Source organism: Myxine glutinosa, chromosome 10 (assembly GCF_964187855.1).
Source record: "Myxine glutinosa chromosome 10, kmMyxGlut1.1, whole genome shotgun sequence".
Lineage (NCBI taxonomy): Eukaryota > Metazoa > Chordata > Myxini > Myxiniformes > Myxinidae > Myxine > Myxine glutinosa.
Window position 1 is genome coordinate 17400856 of NC_136270.1, and position 21682 is coordinate 17422537.

The 21682-nt window shown below is 43.4% G+C and overlaps 1 protein-coding gene across 7 annotated transcripts in view; it reads left to right on the plus strand.

Annotated features, from left to right (window-relative positions):
• LOC137434196 (sal-like protein 3) overlaps nucleotides 1–21682 on the plus strand; it is a 153855-nt gene that overhangs the window by 20951 nt on the left and 111222 nt on the right. For 6 of the 7 annotated variants that reach the window (XR_010985814.2, XR_013624672.1, XR_010985815.2 and 3 more), the window contains exons 2-3: nucleotides 18946–20881; nucleotides 21225–21682. The exon at nucleotides 21225–21682 is cut by the window's right edge. Coding sequence is in view for 4 of the 7 variants with exons in the window: in XM_068126964.2 (XP_067983065.2) it covers nucleotides 18946–20881; nucleotides 21225–21682 (2394 nt within the window). In the remaining 3 variants the exon portion in view is untranslated. The remainder of the gene's footprint in view (nucleotides 1–18945; nucleotides 20882–21224) is intronic. The other variant, XM_068126965.2, reaches the window with a different exon arrangement.

Genomic DNA, 21682 nt, shown 5'->3' on the forward strand with positions numbered 1-21682 from the left:
CTATAGAAACATTTCGTATTATTTTTCATAAAACTTTATATTGTTAGAAAGTGAATTACTTCTAGCTTGTCGGAAAGTTTAAACTTTAAAGATCAGACAAGAATTAAGCGAGTTTTGATCAAATAACCTACACCGTTTCCATAATTTCCGGCTGTAACACGTGCCCTTTGTGGTTTGTTTTCAACGTATCCAATCACGTGACTGTTGTCGCGAAGGGTGCACTAACCGGAAGTTACGTAGTTCCGCGGGCGCCCATTGCACCTGTTATTCAAACTTCACAAACACAACCAGCATAAATCGTGCTCGGAAATGCAAAGCAAGACTTTAAAAGACCTTCCCACGTCCTTTACCTCAAAACTGCGTGGGATAAGGTGTTCTATGAAATCTCTAGTTTATTTTTGTTAATAGTCATATAAAGATTTTCTTGTGGGGGTAAAGGTGAGGGTCTTCATTCATAAATTCATAACTTCCTCAGTTTTTGGAGGAAGTAGGTGTTTTCATTTGATGTTTCCTGTATCCAATAGTTGTGTGGAGTTGTGCAGAACTTGATGTTGACACCAAAGTAAGTGTGTAGAGTTTTATTTATGACCGCATATCCATACGGTGCCATTAGTCAGGTTCACTGTTTTTTCGTTCAAAATCATGGTAGATTAGCAAACCTATACATTTTTGGAAACTATTACATGGAAAATCTGAAAATCAATGTTTACATTTGCCAATTCCGACCAATTCGACCAATCGACCAATTCCATTCGACCAATTCGACCAATCGACCAATTCCATTCGACCAATTCGATTCGACCAATTCGACCAATTCGACCAATCGACCAATTCCATTCGACCAATTCGACCATTCGACCAATCGCTTCGATCGACCATTCGACCAATTCGATCGATTCGATTCGATTCGATTCATCGAATTCGATTCGATCGACCATTCGACCAATTCGATTTGCCAATCAATTTGACCGACCTTTGCTTGTGTGGAACGGACTGTGAAAACGATGCGGACTATATTGTCGGATACGACACACAGGACAGTGATGACGAACTCTAAATGGCATATTCTGTAATCGTGTGTGTTTGATGCCATTGACTGCCTGTGTATATTTTGTAATTGACTGCCTGTGTAGATGTGAAGTTGTACTGACTGCATGTGTATATATGATTTTGCTGACTGCCTGTGTATGTTTGGTGATATGAATTATTGTGACACATTTTGATGTTATTAACTGCCTGTACAAAATGATAACATGTATTTGATTATGCAACTTATCGTGAATATAAAGACAGTATTTTGCAATTCAAAACCTTTGATTCGTGTCTTACCATTCCCCATAGCACTAATTTGATATTTTCATTGGATTCCTTGTCCCTGAAAATATAGGTTTAGTATATTTTACAAAGTTTTTAGGGTAATTAGAGGCAGAAATAGAACAAAATATGTATTTTACAGTGGCCATTTTGAAAATCCAAAATGGCCGCCATACAGGTATCTCTCCAAATGTAAACATTGATTTTTAGTTTCCTTATGCTATAACCTTTCCAAAAATGTATAGGTTTGCTAATCTACCATGATTTTGAACGAAATATAATTTATTGACATAGTGAACCTGACGACATCTACATATGGCACATGGAGAAAGGGGCGGCGGGGGAGTGGGGGATGTTTGGATGGACGAAGAAGAAGAGATGGACCACAGTAATTGCTATATACAGGCCAATCTTGTATAATGATAAAAAGGCCGTTTCAAATTAAATGATCACATCTTGCTCTGCTATTAGTTATAATTTGTATAATTTGCTCCTGGGTCACCAAGGTCTGACAGGGTGCTGCAGATGTAGTGCACTTGCCTTTGAGCTGCCTTGTCTGGGTTTGATTCCCGACCCAACTATAAACTGTTGGATTGGTGTTCCATAGGCAGGTCATTGCATCGCCAAGCGTGCCACGCCTCAGGTGGACGTTGAGCCAGGTGTTCCATCCGCTAGCATTAGTTTGTGGACATTAAATATCCCATGGTGTCCTTTCTGAAGAGTAGGTAAGTTATTGCCGGCACCCTGAACTAAATACAAATTCCTACCCAAATCGCTTTCAGTTGAATGCCAGGCCTGTTCAGCTAGTTTGTGAAAGACTTGTGCCAAAATCTTACTGCCCGACCCCACAATAAGTTGGGAATAATTGGGCACATTAAAGTAGAACATCCCCACTGTTCTTGATTTAAGCTCTTATCCATCTGTGTTTATTAACTTTGATATCCTGGATACAACACTGAATTATTTTATTATGAGGATTTATTTTTAAATTCATCAAAGTTTCATCGTGTAGTCTGCCCATGAATCCCACGGAGGACGCACATTTGTAGGCATCAGTGTAGTTTTTACTACTTTACTATTAATCAAAAGGACATTAACAATTTAGATAACATTAAGCTAGTGGTTCAGATGGCAATGTTAACAAGCTGTGGGTTCAGATGGTAATGTTAACAAGCTAGGGGTTCATATGGTAACGTTAAACTATGGTTTCAGATGGCAATGTTAACAAGCTGTGGGTTCAGATGGTAATGTTAACAAGCTAGGGGTTCATATGGTAACGTTAAAATATGGTTTCAGATGGCAATGTTAACAAGCTGTGGGTTCAGATGGTAATGTTAACAAGCTAGGGGTTCATATGGTAACGTTAAACTATGGTTTCAGATGGTAATGTTAACAAGCTGTGGGTTCAGATGGTAACGTCAACAAGCTAGGGGTTCATATGGTAACGTTAAACTCTGGTTTCAGATGGTAACGTTAACGAGCTAGGAGTTCAGATGGGAATGTTAACAAGCTGTGGGTTCAGATGGTAATGTTAACAAGCTAGGGGTTCATATGGTAACGTTAAACTATGGTTTCAGATGGTAATGTTAACAAGCTGTGGGTTCAGATGGTAACGTCAACAAGCTAGGGGTTCATATGGTAACGTTAAACTCTGGTTTCAGATGGTAACGTTAACGAGCTAGGAGTTCAGATGGGAATGTTAACAAGGTAGGGGTTCAGATGATAACATTAACAAGCTATGGGTTCAGATGGTAACGTTAACAAGCTAGGGGTTCAGATTGTAATGTTTACAAGCTATGGGTTCAGATGGTAATGTTAAGCTAGGGGTTCCGATGGTAACGTTAAGCTAGGAGTTCAGATGGTAATGTTAACAAGCTAGGAGTTCAGATGGTAACGTTAACAAGCTCGGGGTTCAGATGGTAATGTTAACAAGCTATGGGTTCAGATGGTAATGGTGACAAGCTAGGAGTTGAGATGGTAATGTTAACAAGCTAGGAGTTTAGATGGTAACGTTAACAAGCTATGGGTTCAGATGATAATGTTAACAAGCTAGGAGTTCAGATGGTAACATTAACAAGCAAGGGGTTCAGATGGTAACATTAACAAGCAAGGGGTTCAGATGGTAATGTTAACAAGCCAGGAGTTCAGATGGTAACATTAACAAGTTGGGGGTTCAGATGGGAATGGTGACAAGCTAGGAGTTCAGATGGTAATGTTAACAAGCTAGGAGTTTAGATGGTAACGTTAACAAGCTAGGGGTTCAGATGGTAATGTTAACCAGCTGGGGGTTCAGATGGTAACATTAACAAGCAAGGGGTTCAGATGGTAATGTTAACAAGCCAGGAGTTCAAATGGTAACATTAACAAGCAAGGGGTTCAGATGGTAACATTAACAAGCTAGGAGTTCAGATGGTAACGTTAACAAGCTCGGGGTTCAGATGGTAATGTTAACAAGCTATGGGTTCAGATGGTAATGGTGACAAGCTAGGAGTTGAGATGGTAATGTTAACAAGCTAGGAGTTTAGATGGTAACGTTAACAAGCTATGGGTTCAGATGATAATGTTAACAAGCTAGGAGTTCAGATGGTAACATTAACAAGCAAGGGGTTCAGATGGTAACATTAACAAGCAAGGGGTTCAGATGGTAATGTTAACAAGCCAGGAGTTCAGATGGTAACATTAACAAGCCAGGAGTTCAGATGGGAATGGTGACAAGCCAGGAGTTCAGATGGTAATGTTAACAAGCTAGGAGTTTAGATGGTAACGTTAACAAGCTAGGGGTTCAGATGGTAACGTTAACCAGCTGGGGGTTCAGATGGTAACATTAACAAGCAAGGGGTTCAGATGGTAATGTTAACAAGCCAGGAGTTCAAATGGTAACATTAACAAGCAAGGGGTTCAGATGGTAATGTTAACAAGCCAGTGGTTCAGATGGTAACTTTAACAAGCTAGGGGTTCAGATGGTAATGTTAACAAGCCAGGAGTTCAGATGGTAACATTAACAAGCAAGGGGTTCAGATGGTAATGTTAACAAGCCAGTGGTTCAGATGGTAACTTTAACAAGCTAGGGGTTCAGATGGGAATGATGACAGGCTTTGACCTGAAAGTTTCCTTTATTCCTTGACCAAACGTATTGGGGGCATTGTGATCCTTTCATTCCAATACAAATTGTGTACATAACAAAATCCTGTTTTGTTTTAGTTAATGGAATCTTTCGTTATGATATTGGGTATGGCCGTTTATTCTGCTCCTCGTAAACCGAATCATTTTCCCAAATATTCTGCGTAGTTCGTTTTAAGAGACCAGCCGCTGTGGCACTATAATCACGCAGTAGCGGTAGTGTTTAACAGTCATAGCGGCTTCTCTCTTCCCCATAGAAGGAAACTGCATTTTCGGTACGAAATGGTTTAATTTCGGTTGTGCAGCTTCCTAAACAAAACTGCTTTCTCCGTTTATTCACCATGTCCTGGCAACGCAGAAGCTGTGATGACTAAATAAGAGGAATAGCGCGAGACTTAAATCCAGGAATAGAGATTATTGAGTCCTGGTCCCAACTTTTTCATAAGGTACAGTGGGATCATCATGGGATCCAACACGTAGAACGCGACAAAAACATATGTCTGAAAACACGTTGAACATTCACCCCAACATTTTAAATGCTTTTTTGTATATAGAGTCGAGGCTCATGGAAGAGCTAAAACATGGAATGGCTCAGGATGTAACAGAACAAAAGGAACTAGAAAGGGAGCGGAGAAGCTTACCAACAGCTGGGTTGAGGGACAAAATATAAGGAGACTTGGACAAATAAGAAATGAGGGGTAGGAGAGGATGCACAGTGTGGACGAGATGGATACAGAAGCAAACTCTCAGGAAGGAAAACCTGGAAATTTGGAAAGAGGTGGGTTTGGGGGAGGAGACGGGGAGGATAATGGGTGTAGAAAAGATCACGGTTTAGGACGGGGGATGATCTGAGATGGTGGTGAACATCTATCTTGAAGATCTGGAAGAAAGGATGAGATTGAAGAGAATCTGGAAGTTCGTTCCACATGTGGGGAAAAAAGAAGAAATTAATGAGAGGAGGTGAGCAGTGATTCTGGATTTATGGAGTTTCATCAGGAGGGGGTTGATGGTGGACTGCATGTACTTTGCAGAAACCTGCGGTGGGGGGTCAAAGCATGGAAAAAGCAGATGGTGCAAGACAAGAAGGGAGGCGGTAGAAAACAGAGAGATCGCCGACTTATCTGTAATGTGAATGTGATAGACCCATAGACTCAGCTTCTTCACGAGAGATTCTGATTATCTTGAAGGCCTTGGTTTTATAAGGAAAGGCCGGGCCGGCATCAAGCTGAGCAAGGTTTCATAAGGACAGCATACAATATTCCCTGCCAGTGAATCACCACAATTGAAGTTTATAGATCAATCCAACTCTATTAGAATCCACATCCAGATGGACCTCAGTTGAAGAAGTCATCTGATCAAGACGAAACTCAACTACAACAGCAAATTAGTTTGGTCAGAGGTTTGAGATGCTTTGGTTAATCTTGATATGATTGGCAGATTTGCACGGCCTCGTCAACCTGATTTTGTACAACTGCCTTGATTTCACGTTCGCTTGTATTTTACAACCATCTCCAGCCCTATATTTCAAGAATGGCTCCATAAACACTGATCAATACTCGCAAAGATTCTGTTAATTTTTGAAAAGACCTAATCATCGTCTTTTTGAGGTATTTTATTTTACAACCACATTGGACCTTTGTTTCAATGTGCGTTTCCATACCTGCAGACAACGACCACAACACAATGAAAGATCGCAAAAGACAGCTTCACCGATGTGTCTAAATAGCTTTAGTAGCTTCCAGCAAAGGCCATGGTCGAGAGCAATAATAGTCAGGCAGCAGTTCGGATGTCAAGATTGCAGGACAAATCCTGGTACATCGACATTCTAGATACATCGGCGGTGTAGTACAAATCATGGTACATCCATATTCTAGATACACAGACAGTATAGTACAAATCATGGTACATACAGATTCGAGATGCATCAAAGTTTAAAAACAAATCCTGGTACATCTAAATTCTAGGTACATCGACGTTGAAAGACAAATCCTGGTACACCTAGATTGTAGATACATCAAGATTGTAGTACAAATTCTGGTACATTTAGATTCTAGACACAAGGGGATTGTAGTACAAATGCAGGAACATGTAGATTATAGATGCATCAATGTTGTCGTACAAAAATTCCTGGTAGCTATAGATTGTAGATACATCGAGGATGTAGAACAAATGCTGGTACATCTAGATTCCAGACACTTCAAGATTGTAGGACAAATCCTGGTACATTGAGATTCTAGAAACATCGAGGTTGTAGTACAAATTCTGGTACATCGAGATTCAAGATACAGTGAGGTTGTAGTACAAATGCTGGTACATCTATATTATAGATGCATCAAAGTTGTAGTACAAATCCTGGTACATCTAGATTTTAGATACATCAATGTGTTACGGGGTCCCCCCCCCCTTACCTCTGGTCTCGGTAGACCTCCGAACCCCGAGAGGGTCCCCGGCAGACAGATGTGTTATCCTTGGTTGAAATCCAGCAAATAATGAAACCCTCAATGGAACCAGCAAATGAAACAGTCAAATCAATAATGCAACCACACCAGGTTATAAACAAACAATAATATATTATAAATCACACACAAAGAGCCATACAACAATGGGGGCAATCACCCCTACTTTCAAATCTTACGATGATATCCTTATCAAGCCCCTTAACCCCAAACTCACGGCACCTCCCCAATGTCTCTGCATCCCTCCAAGGCGAAGTCCCAATGTCTCTGTGCGCTCCCGCGATTGGGGAGTCAAGGCCCGATGGTCAATTGAGGCGTAGGCGAGCGAGATGACCCCGAGGTCATGTTGTTCAGCACCCAGCAACACAGCGGTGGAAAGGAACCTCACAAAGACGCGCTCCGACGTACACGTTGCGGTTCAATCCGCGAGCCTCCGTATAATTCTCACATGCCCTTTCTGGCACAGCCGTCCCCGGTAAACCACCGGGGAATAATGCCCAGCCGACACGACCAAAACCGGTTCACTGCCGGTTGCTCGTGTGGCGAATATGGCGGACGGCTTTCCCTCGAACCCGGGCTTTGAGGCCAGGATCCTCCGGAACCTCAATGAGGATACCTAACGGCACAGGCTCCAAGCACTCTGGCGATAACTCTTATCGCCCGAACTTCCCTTCAAGGACGCAAAGTTCACTTGCACTGTATGTCGAACGCTCGGTCCGGAGCTTCAACAACAACGTCTGTTCACGATCTCCTACCGCCTCTTTTCTTTCGCTCCACCTCTTCCGGTCACGATCCGGATTTCCGGCCACATTTTACCAGGATCGCTTTTAAATCTTTTAACTATAATAACCCTTTCCCTTCAACCACAATCACCAGAATACTTAGAATCAACAACAATAATCATAACAACAACCCTTAGGGCTGAATCCATAACACTTCCCCCCCTCAAGAAAGAAAGTTTGAACACAGTGAAAACTTTCTTTGCATGCCCTCTTTAAACAAGCCAAAGTAATTCACAACCCAAATCAGCAATCCCCATGGGCAACAATATTCAACCTTCCCCAAAAATAAAGCAACACAATTTTACACCACCCCCAGAGCGTTCCAAAGTTAATTCCCTCTGGACCAAGCGTCAACAATGACATTGTCCCTGCCCCTCTGATTTTTACTTCTAGTTTCTCTTGAATGAAGGTTAAGGGGTTGTGATCAAAAACCCAAAGGCCAGCAAATCTATAGCACTTTCCCCGGGAGGCCGAGCTGAAAGCCAGGTTCCATGGTGGTTGGGTGGTGAGGCCTGGAAGTATTCACTACATGGACGCCTTTAGGAACGTGGCGTTCACGGTTAGTCCGTGTAGGAATCTTGGCTCGGCGGCTCCGCAGCATTCAGTGCTTCAACTTTTCCGGACTCCTAATAATTACAGTGGGACCACTTGTCACAGTAGTTACCTGACTGGCGGTCTCCTTCTCGGCCACTGCTCTGATAATCCTTTCTTCGGGAGCGGTCATAACTCTGGAAGCCTCCATAATATCGCTTGCGGCCACCACCACTACTACTCCGTGGTCCTCCTCTGTAGCCCCCTTGACCCCTAGGAAATGCCTTTCCTACTGTGATGGTCCGACCCTCCAACTCCTTGCTATTCAGATCCTTTTCTGCCTCTCTGGCGTCCTTTGAGTTTTCAAACGTGACAAAGCCAAACCCTCTTGACTTTCGTGTCTCCCTGTCTTTTATCAGCAGCACTTCCAAAAGCAGTCCATAGTTGCTGAAGGCAGACTCCAAAACACCTTCCTTTGTTTTGAAGTTCAGTCCACCTACAAATAACTTGCTAAACTTGTCGCCATCCCTAACTGGTGTGGTGTTATTTTCCCTACTGGGTTTTTTTTAACAACCATCGGGTTACCATAAACTTGACCACCGGCCAAATCATTCCCGATAACAACTGATACTCCCTCTACAGGAAGCGTGGCTTGTAAACCGACGGTGACCGGTCCTGACACCAAATCAGACTCCAAATGGATGACATGCAGTGGAGCACTAACACAGCCACCAATCCCCTGTAAACGAACACTATCCCCAGTTGCCGTCTCCTCAGACCATGGCAAGATGCCTTCGAGCATTAAAGATTGATGTGCTCCTGTGTCCCTCAATATCCTAACCGGTCTCCGGTTAGTCGAGGCTCCATCCAGTGACACAAACCCCTCGGAAATAAATGGTTGGTAACCATTTTGCGGGCGATTTCTCACAATGGCCATCGCATTTGGAGTCGTACTAGTCGAACACCGCTCCTGATTTTCCTTTCCCAGAGCGTAACAGTTGGACATCCAGTGTCCAGGTTTATGGTAAGAAGTGCAAGTAGGCCCGGAGGAGAACCTCGTGGTCTGCCAAGGCATGGGGGCGGCGGTCTGCCTCGAGTCCCCTGGATAATAGGTCTGTCTCGGCACCGCAGTCTTCTGATTTCTAGAAGTCGTGGTGTCAAAGTGGACCTCATTTTCATCCCGAGGCCGCCCCCATGGATTTTTATTCTCCACCCCTGATGTACCATAGCTCCCCTGGTTAGGTCTGGGTGAGAAGTTCGGTTTGGGGAACCCCATCCTGTGTGTTAAGGCATAGTCATCTGCCATGGTGGCTGCCTCATACAGCTTTGGTACTTTCCTTTCCTCCAGATGAACTTTAATGTCCTCATGGACACACTGTTGGAATTCCTCCACCAGGATCAATTGTCGCAATAGTTCGAAGTCTTTCCCAACTCCTTTTGAATCACACCACCTATCAAACATGGTTTCCTTCACTCTGGCAAATTCCACATGGGTCTCACTCTCCCTCCTCCTGGCATTCCGGAATTTTTGCCGGTAAGCTTCCGGGACCAATTCATAGGCTTTGAGAATGTGTTTCTTCAATACCTCGTAATCTGCACATTGGTCAATCGGTAAAGCCGAATAAATCTCTTGAGCTTTACCCACCAGAACACTTTGCACTAGTATGGACCAGTACTCCTCAGGCCAGTTTAACTGTCGAGCCACTTTCTCAAAGTGTGGAAAAAACTTGGCTACCTCCTTTTCATTGAAGGGTGGGACAAGCCTCACATGTCTGCCAACATCCCAGGTGTTCTGACTAGGTGTCGAACCAGTCAGCAGGGATGGTACCTCTCCCCGTTCTCTCATTAACTCCAGTTCCTTGACTTTAATTTCCTGCTGACGCGCCAATTCACGGTCCTTTAACTCCCTTTCGGCTCTTCTCTCCTCTGCTTCGAGTTCTCTTTCCACTCTCCTTTCCTCTGTTTTTTTTTCTCTTCTAACCTTTCCTGGAGTTCTCTTTCCTGTACTTTTAACCTTTCTTGGAGTTCTCGTTCCTGTGCTTTTTCCCTTTCCTGGCTCAGTAATTGCATCTCCAGTTTCCGGAGCTCCACATTTTCTTGCTCTTCTGGTAACCAATCCCAGGCTACTTCTTCCCATGCTTCTAATCCCACCATAGATTGTATCACCACTGTCTGCAACTCTGCCTTCTTCATATTAGTTCGGACCTCAAAGCTAAAATGTTTGGCCAATTTCCAGAGGTCCGATTTTACTAACGCTCTGAACTGTGCTTCACTAGGGGTCACTGTAAACTTCTCTGCATCAAACTCCATAGTGACTACTGGTAACACCTGTTAACCTTCACACAATAAATTTTTAACAAACAAAAAAAAAATTATTATTATTATTTTTTGTTGTTTGTTTTTGGAAAAATTTGGGAATATTGGAAAAAGTTCCAAATTTGGGAATTCTGGGAATGTTAGGGAATTCTTTCCCGGACTAAATTTAGGAATTTTTGGATCCCGGACGCAGACCAAATTGCGAGCCCACGAATATCAATTGGACGAGCCCCCAATTTCTGTTACTGGGTCCCCCCCTTACCTCTGGTCTCGGTAGACCTCCGAACCCCGAGAGGGTCCCCGGCAGAAAGATGTGTTATCCTTGGTTGAAATCCAGCAAATAATGAAACCCTCAATGGAACCAGCAAATGAAACAGTCAAATAAATAATGCAACCACACCAGGTTATAAACAAACAATAATATATTATAAATCACACACAAAGAGCCATACAACAATGGGGGCAATCACCCCTACTTTCAAATCTTACGATGATATCCTTATCAAGCCCCTTAACCCCAAACTCACGGCACCTCCCCAATGACTCTGCACCCCTCCAAGGCGAAGTCCCAATGTCTCTGTGCGCTCCCGCGATCGGGGAGTCAAGGCCCGATGGTCAATTGAGGCGTAGGCGAGTGAGATGACCCCGAGGTCACGTTGTTCAGCACCCCGCAACACAGCGGTGGAAAGGAACCTCACAAAGACGTGCTCCGACGTACACGTTGCGGTTCAATCCACGAGCCTCCGTATAGTTCTCACGTGCCCTTTCTGGCACAGCCGTCCCCGGCAAACCACCGGGGAATAATGCCCAGCCGACACGACAAAAACCGGTTCACTGCCGGTTGCTCGCGTGGCAAAGATGGCGGACGGCTTTCCCTCGAACCCGGGCTTTGAGGCCAGGATCCTCTGGAACCTCAATGAGGATACCCGACGACACAGGCTCCACGCACTCCGGCGATAACTCTTATCGCCCGAACTTCCCTTCAAGGACGCAAAGTTCACTCGCACTGTACGTCGAACGCTCGGTCCGGAGCTTCAACAACAACGTCTGTTCACGATCTCCTCCCGCCTCTTTTCTTTCGCTCCACCTCTTCCGGTCACGATCCGGATTTCCGGCCACATTTTACCAGGATCGCTTTTAAATCTTTTAACTATAATAACCCTTTCCCTTCAACCACAATCACCAGAATACTTAGAATCAACAACAATAATCATAACAACAACCCTTAGGGCCGAATCCGTAACAAATGTTGTCGTAAAATGCTGGTATATCTAGATTCCAGACATTTCAAGGTTGTAGGCCAACTCCTGGTACATCCAGATTCTAGATACATCTAGATTGCAGGACAAGTTGTGATACATCTAGATTCTAGAAACATAAAGCTTGTCGGACATATCCTGCTACATCTAGATTCTAGAAACATCAAAGTTTGTAGGACAAATCCTGGTACGTCTAGATGACCCTTCTTAAACAATCTGATTGGATATAAGTAGTTGGTGATTCAGTATCATTTTAGTGAAGAAAATGACGAATTGTAAAACACAATTTCTAGATCTGATAAATCTGAATGTTGGAGACAGCCATGCTTTGTTTGTGACATGTGACATCACGTGTGTGCTATAGACCGAGTTTTTGATGAGACATGGTGTCTTACATAGACATTACTGTGAAATTTATTAACGTTTCAGTTGTTACTTACGACACATTCAAGCTCTATAAGAATTAACATTGCAAAATGTTGTAATTATCACAAACTGCAGTGGTAATTATCAACTTTTGAAATACTACTTGTGTGTCACTCTCATCGGTGTCCAGCAAGTTGGGACAAAGACTCTGCATACAGACACTCCATGAAGCCATGTCATCAAAATCATGAAACTATAGGCCTGACTCACAGCAGGAGATGGAAATATTTGACCTTTCTGTGCATGTGACTTTAGGGAATGGAGGTCATGAGGGAATTATTTTCTTTTGCAAGGAAATTACTTTGACCTTTAGAATCTCCAGAGGAAAACGAGGGAGGGTAAGGAGAAGCTGTGTCACCATTATGACTGTTACCCCATCTTCCTCTTCTGGAAGACTCATGATTGCTTAATGAAGAAAATCTTCAGCAGTTTAAATACTCACGACACAAACACACATTAAACGTGGCACAAGGACATAGTAACATAAAACGAATACAGTGTGCTCTCGCTAACTTGATACTCACCAATTGAAATCACAGCAGCTTGATTGGGGTCCTGTGTACATCATTCATACCTATTCACATAGACAAGGGGCTGTATGTCATTCATATACATTCAAATAGACCACACCCTGTACACCATTCATACCCATTCAAATAGACACAGACCTGTGCATCATTCATGCCCATTCAAATAGAAATGGACCTGTGCATCATTCATACCCATTCAAATAGACCACGCCCTGCACAGCATTCATACCCATTCAAATAGACACAGACCTGTGCATCATTCATATCCATTCAAATAGACACGGACCTGTGCATCATTCATATCCATTCAAATAGACACGGACCTGTGCATCATTCATGCCCATTCAAATAGACACGGACCTGTGCATCATTCATGCCCATTCAAAAAGACACAGACCTGTACATCATTCATACCCATTCAAATAGACACGGACCTGTGCATCATTCATATCCATTCAAATAGACATGGACCTGTGCATCATTCATACCCATTCAAATAGACACGGACCTGTGCATCATTCATACCCATTCAAATAGACACGGACCTGTGCATCATTCATACCCATTCAAATAGCCCCGGCCTGTGCATCATTCATATCCATTCAAATAGACATGGACCTGTGCATCATTCATATCCAATCAATAGACACGGACCTGTGCATCATTCATACCCATTCAAATAAACCACACCCTGTACACCATTCATACCCATTCAAATAGACACGGACCTGTGCATCATTCATATCCATTCAAATAGACACGGACCTCTGCATCATTTATACCCATTCAAATAGACACAGACCTGTGCAGCATTCATACCCATTCAAATAGACACGGACCCGTGCATCATTCATACCCATTCAAATAGACCACATCCTGTACACCATTCATACCCATTCAAATAGACACGGACCTGTGCATCATTCATATCCATTCAAATAGACACGGACCTGTGCATCATTCATATCCATTCAAATAAACCACACCCTGTACACCATTCATACCCATTCAAATAGACACGGACCTGTACACCATTCATACCCATTCAAATAGACACGGACCTCTGCATCATTCATACCCATTCAAATAGACACAGACCTGTGCATCATTCATACCCATTCAAATAGACACGGACCCGTGCATCATTCATACCCATTCAAATAGACCACATCCTGTACACCATTCATACCCATTCAAATAGACACGGACCTGTGCATCATTCATATCCATTCAAATAGACATGTACCTGTGCATCATTCATATCCATTCAAATAGACACGGACCTGTGCATCATTCATATCCATTCAAATAGACACGGACCTGTGCATCATTCATGCCCATTCAAATAGACACGGACCTGTGCATCATTCATGCCCATTCAAATAGACACGGACCTGTGCATCATTCATGCCCATTCAAATAGACACGGACCTGTGCATCATTCATACCCATTCAAATAGACACGGACCTGTGCATCATTCATACCCATTCAAATAGACACGGACCTGTGCATCATTCATACCCATTCAAATAGACTTGGACCTGTGCATCATTCTAGCTTCATCTCCATTGAGCCATTTTGACCTTTTAGCACATCCAGGTGAATTAAACCTGGCTCAGTAGGAACCTTTGAACACTTTCCTTTCAAAAGAATGCCAATATCTTTTTGTATGGCCATAAATGTTTGCATAATTGTGGTTGAATAGGACGTATAAATGCTCGCACTTGGTTGGTAATTAATAATGTTGGACTTAAGTTAATAAAACCGAAATGAAAAGAATAAAACTGAAATGTCAAGACTGATGCAGTCACGCTTTGTAGGACAAAATGGGGGAAAACATGGTGAACCTTTTTAATGATTGAATTCTCCACAAACTAGAGAGTTCATAGAACACCTTACCCCACACAGTCTTAAGAAAAGAGGTCATGGGTGGGGTCTGCGAGCAGCAAATTTGATTGGTCGAGATCATGTAAGATGCTGTAATATTTTATCCAAGTACTGCAAAACAGAACGGTTTTTGAAAGTTCCAAAAATGTGATTTGTGTTCTACAGTGTTGAAATATATAATTCAATTAAAATAAAATAAAGATTTTAGAGTTGGTAGAATCTTTTTTTTGAAGTTTACCGCCGCTGATGCAGCGTCTTTTATACCACCTTATTGAACACATTACATTAGTTATTCGTGTCTTTATACCATGTGTAGTAGTTTTCATGTTTGTAGTTATTTTCAATTTTTTTGACTGTCAGGCAGGCAGACAGAGTAAAATAATTATCTCACTCCTCTCTACGCATGCACGATCGGGCCAAATTCAGAGCAAAAGTAGGCTTACTGCTAAACTGCATGTTTGTTTTCCGATGAATGTTCCAATTCGTGTTTAAAATGTCACATTCAATTGAAATAAAGTTGTTGCTCAATCATAAACTGACATAAACAGACAGACAGACAGACAGACAGACAGACAGACATACAAAGTGAGCGAATTGCTTAACACTGCTTTTAGCTTCGTGTGGCACAGGGTAATGAACCTCACTTATAGTAAAGTGTCGCATCAACCACAAACCACTAACTTTGTTGTCATTTCTACTTTACCATAACCTGATGTGAAGTTTACAGATGCCGTTGTTTATGTATTCCGTTGTTTATTAATGGGGGGCATTACATCAGCGGCACAGCCACACTCCCAGAAAATGATACAGCCAAGCAGCCATAAGCTACATACGAACCACCATCACCACCAAACCAATAAAAGCGTTAATGTTTTAGACGCTAATCTCTGGGTTATTAACAATATTTATAATCACGCCGATTTACACCAGCCAACGAAGCGCAGAGCTATTTCCCACAAACGATTATATTATGATGAAATTTATTTAAATTTGAACTATAACACAGAAATGATGCACAATAAAACAAAGTCATTCCATATTATTTCCATTTCCTATTGATGGGGCTCACTGTGTTCTTGGGAACTTTCAACACTCTAGAAATTATTTTGTACCCTTCCCCAGACCTATGCCTCCTCACAATTCCATCTCAGAGTTCTACGGGCAGTTCCTTGTACTTAATGGTAGAGATTCTGCTCTGACATGCACTGTCAACTGTGGGATCTTTTGTTTATAAATCATGTCAAAATCATTTCCAAAAAAGATATTTCTTTCTAAATCGTGTCAATTCAATTTAATTGGCCACAGGTGGACACCAATATCAAATAAGTCTTTTAAGGTGAAAGCGCGATGACGTCACCACGTCACGCGGCACGAATGCGCGCCTGTGTCGTTGGAGGTATTGACTTATATAGGGTTGGTTTTCTAAGGCTTATATCAAAATATTAACTTATATCAAATAAGTCTTTTAAGGTGAAAGCGCGATGACGTCACCACGTCACGCGGCACGAATGCGCGCCTGTGTCGTTGGAGGTATTGACTTATATAGGGTTGGTTTTCTAAGGCTTATATCAAAATATTAACTTGTATCAAATAAGTCTTTTAAGGTGAAAGCGCGATGACGTCACCACGTCACGCGGCACGAATGCGCGCCTGTGTCGTTGGAGGTATTGACTTATATAGGGTTGGTTTTCTAAGGCTTATATCAAAATATTAACTTATATCAAATAAGTCTTTTAAGGTGAAAGCGCGATGACGTCACCACGTCACGCGGCACGAATGCGCGCCTGTGTCGTTGGAGGTATTGACTTATATAGGGTTGGTTTTCTAAGGCTTATATCAAAATATTAACTTATATCAAATAAGTCTTTTAAGGTGAAAGCGCGATGACGTCACGCGGCACGAATGCGGGGCATTACAACGGAATCTGTAAGTCTTTCTAAGGAGTTGTGACAGGTGTTGTGACAGGTAGAGAGGTATCCTGGAATGAGTTCTTTACCATGAGGCAACGTTTCCAATCTCCACATTGACTGGAAGAGTTTGGTCAAGTTCTTCAACCATATTTGAACCACGGCTTTGTAGAACTCTCCTGATATCGGATCTACTCCTGGTGCTTTGCCATTTTAAAGAAGACTAAAGGCTTTCTTAGTTTCTGTCTGCAAGAGTGGGAGGATCTGCAAGTGATGTGTTGATTTTGACTTGGGAGAGCTGACTGCTTTGCTTCCTCACTTGCAGTTGAAGGCCTGTTGAGAACGATGTTAAAGTGTTCTGTCCATCTCTCTATGATCCTGTCTTTGTTGGCGAACAGAGTCATGTCATCGGCACCAAGCACTGGGGATGTTCCTACCAACTTTGGCCTGTAGATTGTGTTGAAGGCATCGGCAAATCTCTGTGTCGTTTCTGATGGTGGGAGAATCTCCATGTTGCTCAGCTATTAGTCTTGCATCTCTCTGAGCTTATGCTGGACAGTCCTGCAAATGTTGGTGTAAGCCATTTTCTTGGTAGTTGAGGTATTGTCGTTCTGGTCGACCTTATATAGGTGATGTTTCTCCTCAAAAGGTGTCTGCATCTCAGCACCATTGTCATCAAACCGGTCCTGATGTTTACACCTTGTAAGGCCAACTTTTGCCGATGAAGTGTCATATACTGAATCGTTGAATGAAGCCCAGTGGCATGTGCTTTACCTGTGGCATGTGTTAATGATGGTGGTATGTGCTTTACCTGACATAGGCAATCTTATTGTCATAGGTCTGCCTTTCATGTCCTTGGTTGTGAGCTTGTTAATGTTGGACATGATGACAACATGTTTCACGAAGTTCTTCTTTAGCATGGCTGCTCCAGAAGAAGTGGTATCTAGCACCAATTCCTGTGGCTTGTCTTTCTTCCGAAAGGCGAGTGTCACTCAAAGCTGCTATGTGTATGTTGTGTTTGGTTAGTTCTCTAACAACAAGAGCTTTTCTTCTCTGGTCTATCTGTTTCTGTACATTCAAGGAGTGTTCGCACATTCCATGCACCAAAAGTGAGTGGTGGTGTTTTCGTCTTCGGATTTGTTCATCGACCGCTTTGGTTGGATCCCCATCAGCCACGGTGTGCTGACCAAAGTGAAGATGAAGCAGGAAATATTTAGGGCACCTTTTCTAGTCCATCCTCGTGCTACGAACCACATGTGTGCAGGTCTGCGGCTACATCTTCCAGTGTATCAACATCTACTGCTTCCTTGCTCGTCTGTTGCCACAGGACATGTGATGGATCTGGGGGATGGAAACATTACTTGCGCGCGAGTTAGATTTAATTGAGGATGAGGGACGTGACATCAACATTACTCTCGTCCAATCGTATCAGAATCCAGTGGCAAGACGAAGTCGAGATGACTGGAGATAAGTCTGGATGCAGTGCATGGCCATCGGCTCTCTATGCACCTGAACTGAAGCCCTGTTGCTGTCCACACAGCTCTTGCCAAGCTGCCTTCTCATCCGGAAGAGTGAACACATCCGCTCAGCTGCATATTCCCCCGAGTGTTATTCACGATTTAGGTCGAGTATTATTCACGATGTGGCAACCCAAAGATCTGATCAATGTCGAAGAGTGGTGAAGTTTAATCAAGCCTGTCAGAATGCATGGTATCAAACGTTACATTACATAATGCGTTATCTTGTGCAAATTACTAAAAATATAACGTTATGTAATTTTGGAACAGCTGCATACCTGGAGTTAAGCAATCCGTAACCGTGTGACAAATTGGCTCGTACTGATATAACCGTGGAGAGGGTGACATGGATAAGAGGTGTCAATTTATTTTAATAGCGCATTAAATGTGTTTCTCAATTGCACTGTTCATCTTTTAAGAGTGCTTTAAATGAGTGTTTCCCAATCGGCCTGTGACCAGATTCTGTTGCAGGTTATAACAGTGTGGTCATTTTTTTTTTTTTACTGACCATGTGGCATTTAAATGAGATAAATGGCTACATTGATATTTTGTGTGTTCATAGTACCCCCATCCCCACCCTCCCCTTGTCCCCCGCCCTTCCCCCACCAACTTTTTCTGAACTCGTCCAGCCCTCCCTTTCCACCAATACCCCATAATACTCTGTTAAAATCCTTCTTCTTCCCTACTCTTTCTTTGTCCTTGCTCTCCATACCTCATTTGTATTCCTGAACTTCTTTTATGCAAGTTTGAAGCAAAGCATGCACTGTATTTGGCTTTATTCCTTTATTTATACTGTATGATGCAGCCAAGACTTTATTAACTTTTTAACTTATTATTGCTATCCACACCTTCACACTTACTATTTTCTATCTTCCACTTTTCCATACCCCACCTCCAAGGTCAAGACACGGATAGTGCTACCCACTTGTTTGTATGCACATCCTGTTGTGCTGAGTTTCCAACATTTGCTGATCTTGCTCAACACAGCCATACTTGTCCAACCCCTGCTCCAGCTGGACTCATCACGAGTGACAGTGGAGTGGCCATCATGACAGCAACAGTGGTAACATCAGCACCACCGACTTCTGTGGCATCCGTAACAGTGGGGACAATGGAGAGAGACACAGAGAGGGCTGAACCAGTTCTACCACAGCAGGAGGTATCGTTCCATCTTTCTGGCAATGATGGTTCTCCTCAGCCAGAATTAGCACCTCCATCCAAGGTAGTTAGGCTTTCAGGGCCTTCGCCATGCCAAGAACCGATGCTTGATGAGAATGCGGCCTTTCCTCTTCCCCTTATCTTGGAGAAACTGCACATCTTGCAACAGCAGCAACTGAGTCAGCTGCGATTGATTGAACACATTCAGGGACAGGTGGCACAGATGATGGGTGCAGGTGTGGGCTCAAGTGTGTCAATGATAAATCAGGCTGATGGACAACCTTCTAGCCCAGGTGGAAGCAGTGGCAGTGGTGGTGGTTTTAGCACAGCGGTAGTTACAACATCACTCTCTTCTGAAGCAATTCCGAGCAAGGTCTCCGTTGCAGCACTCGGATTGCTTCGTCTTGCACCTGATTCGGCATTTGGGAGCAGTAGTCGCAATAATACGAGTGGAGGGGGTAATAGTGCCCTTGGGGCAGGAAGTATAAATGGTAGCAATGGCATTGCTGGCATAAGGTCAAGAAAACCCCGTCCAGAAGATTCACCCTTCAAAAACATATGTCGCTATTGCGGAAAACTGTTTGGAAGTGACAGTGCACTGCAAATCCATATCCGTTCACATACGGGTGAGCGACCTTTCAAGTGCAATGTGTGTGGGAACCGTTTTTCCACTCGAGGAAACCTCAAGGTACATTTTCAAAGGCACCGTGATCGCTTTCCACACATTGAGATGAATCCCTATCCAGTACCAGAATACTTAGATACCATAATCTCAGGGAGTGGTTTGCCATATGGAATGTCTGTACCTCCTGGGGAGGCAGGAAACAGTGCAGACGAGCACGGGACGGGGCGTGAAAGCGTGGGATGGGATGGAGCTACTAGTGAATCTTTGAGTGTAGCTGAAGGAGACACACAGCCTGATGCAAGTAACACAAGTATGACATCATCACTGCCCCCACCTCCACCATACAATGATAGAGATTCTGCACCTACAGCAGTTTCATGGCCTCTGGAACTGAGGGATCGCGTCCAATTGGCATCGGCATCTGATACGTTTAAGTTGGAGCAACTGGTTCAGAGCTTGGAAGGGACGACTGTGACAAGTTGTGAAGCGTCACCGGCAGAGTGTGGGGTATGTCACCGTGTGCTGGGTTCAGCCGCTGCACTTCGTCTGCACCTCCGCCTTCATGCAAGTGAGCGCCCATACCGGTGCAAGGTCTGTGGCCGTGCCTTCTCTACCAAAGCAAACCTACGCGCACACGCAGGCACGCACCGGGGGAAATCCTCAGCGTCTCGGCCATTGCATTCATGCCCAATTTGCCAGAAGCAGTTCTCTAATGCAGTGGTGCTGCAGCAGCACGTACACCTACACCTTGGTGGTCACAGTAATGTAAGCAACGGTGATACCAAGCTTGAAGCAGAATGTGGCGGCAATATAGGCGGTAATGGCAGCAGCGACAAAGTTGGGACAAATAGTGGAAATATTGATGATGGATGCGAAGACAGCCCTTTACAAGAAAGAATGAAAAGTGAAATGGGTGAATTAAAAATGGAAGAAGAGGGTGGCAGTCGAGATGGTGATGGTCAAAGCAGTGATGGTGGCAGTAGCAGTGGTGGCCTGGTGATGCGGGATAACGGATATTTGTCAAGCCTTGGAGGAGCACGCAGAATTGAAAGGTATCAGATGCAGTCGGTTTGTTACAAATATTTGTCGTTGATATACAGATTTTTTTGCTTCACTTAAGGTTTTGTGTAAATTTATTCAACAATATTGAAATTATTTGGTTCTTGGTATTGGTGTTGGCTTTGTTGGTGTTGATAATTTATTTTTTCTTTTTTCCCACCATTTTCCTTCCCTTTATCATTCACCACTCACATCTTGTATCCAATCTCATTCTCTTTCCCTTTTTGATTTTTCTTTTCTGCTCTTGTCTTCTAATCCACTCATGATATCTGATCTTTTACCATAATTCTTTTCTCCCTTTCCCCACTGTACTCCCTTATCTATTCTCTGAACTAGCAGCCATGTGAATTCATTCTCACAGGTCGTCTACAGTGGAGAAAACGATAATTTTAGCACCGGCAATGATGGCAGCCACCTTTGGCGCACAGCTACCAATGGCTGTGGATTTGGAGACCCCACTCTTGGTATCCTCAACACAACTGCTTATAGCATGGGAGATTCTTCACTATTGCCACCTCAACATGCTAAGCTTCTTGCTATGGTAGGCCTCTCAGAGAGGGGCCAAGAGAACTTGGGAGTGGAGCCAGCCACAGAAAGTGACAGTGTGGCGGTTCGTGAGCCAGGGACGTCGACGGCACTTACGCAGCGTGGTCGTAACACCGTGTGCAACATCTGTGGCAAAGCGTTTCCTTACCAGAGTGCACTCGAGATCCACTATCGAAGCCATACTAAGGAGCGACCATTTGTCTGCCCGATCTGCCAGCGTGGGTGCTCTACCAAAGGCAATCTGAAGC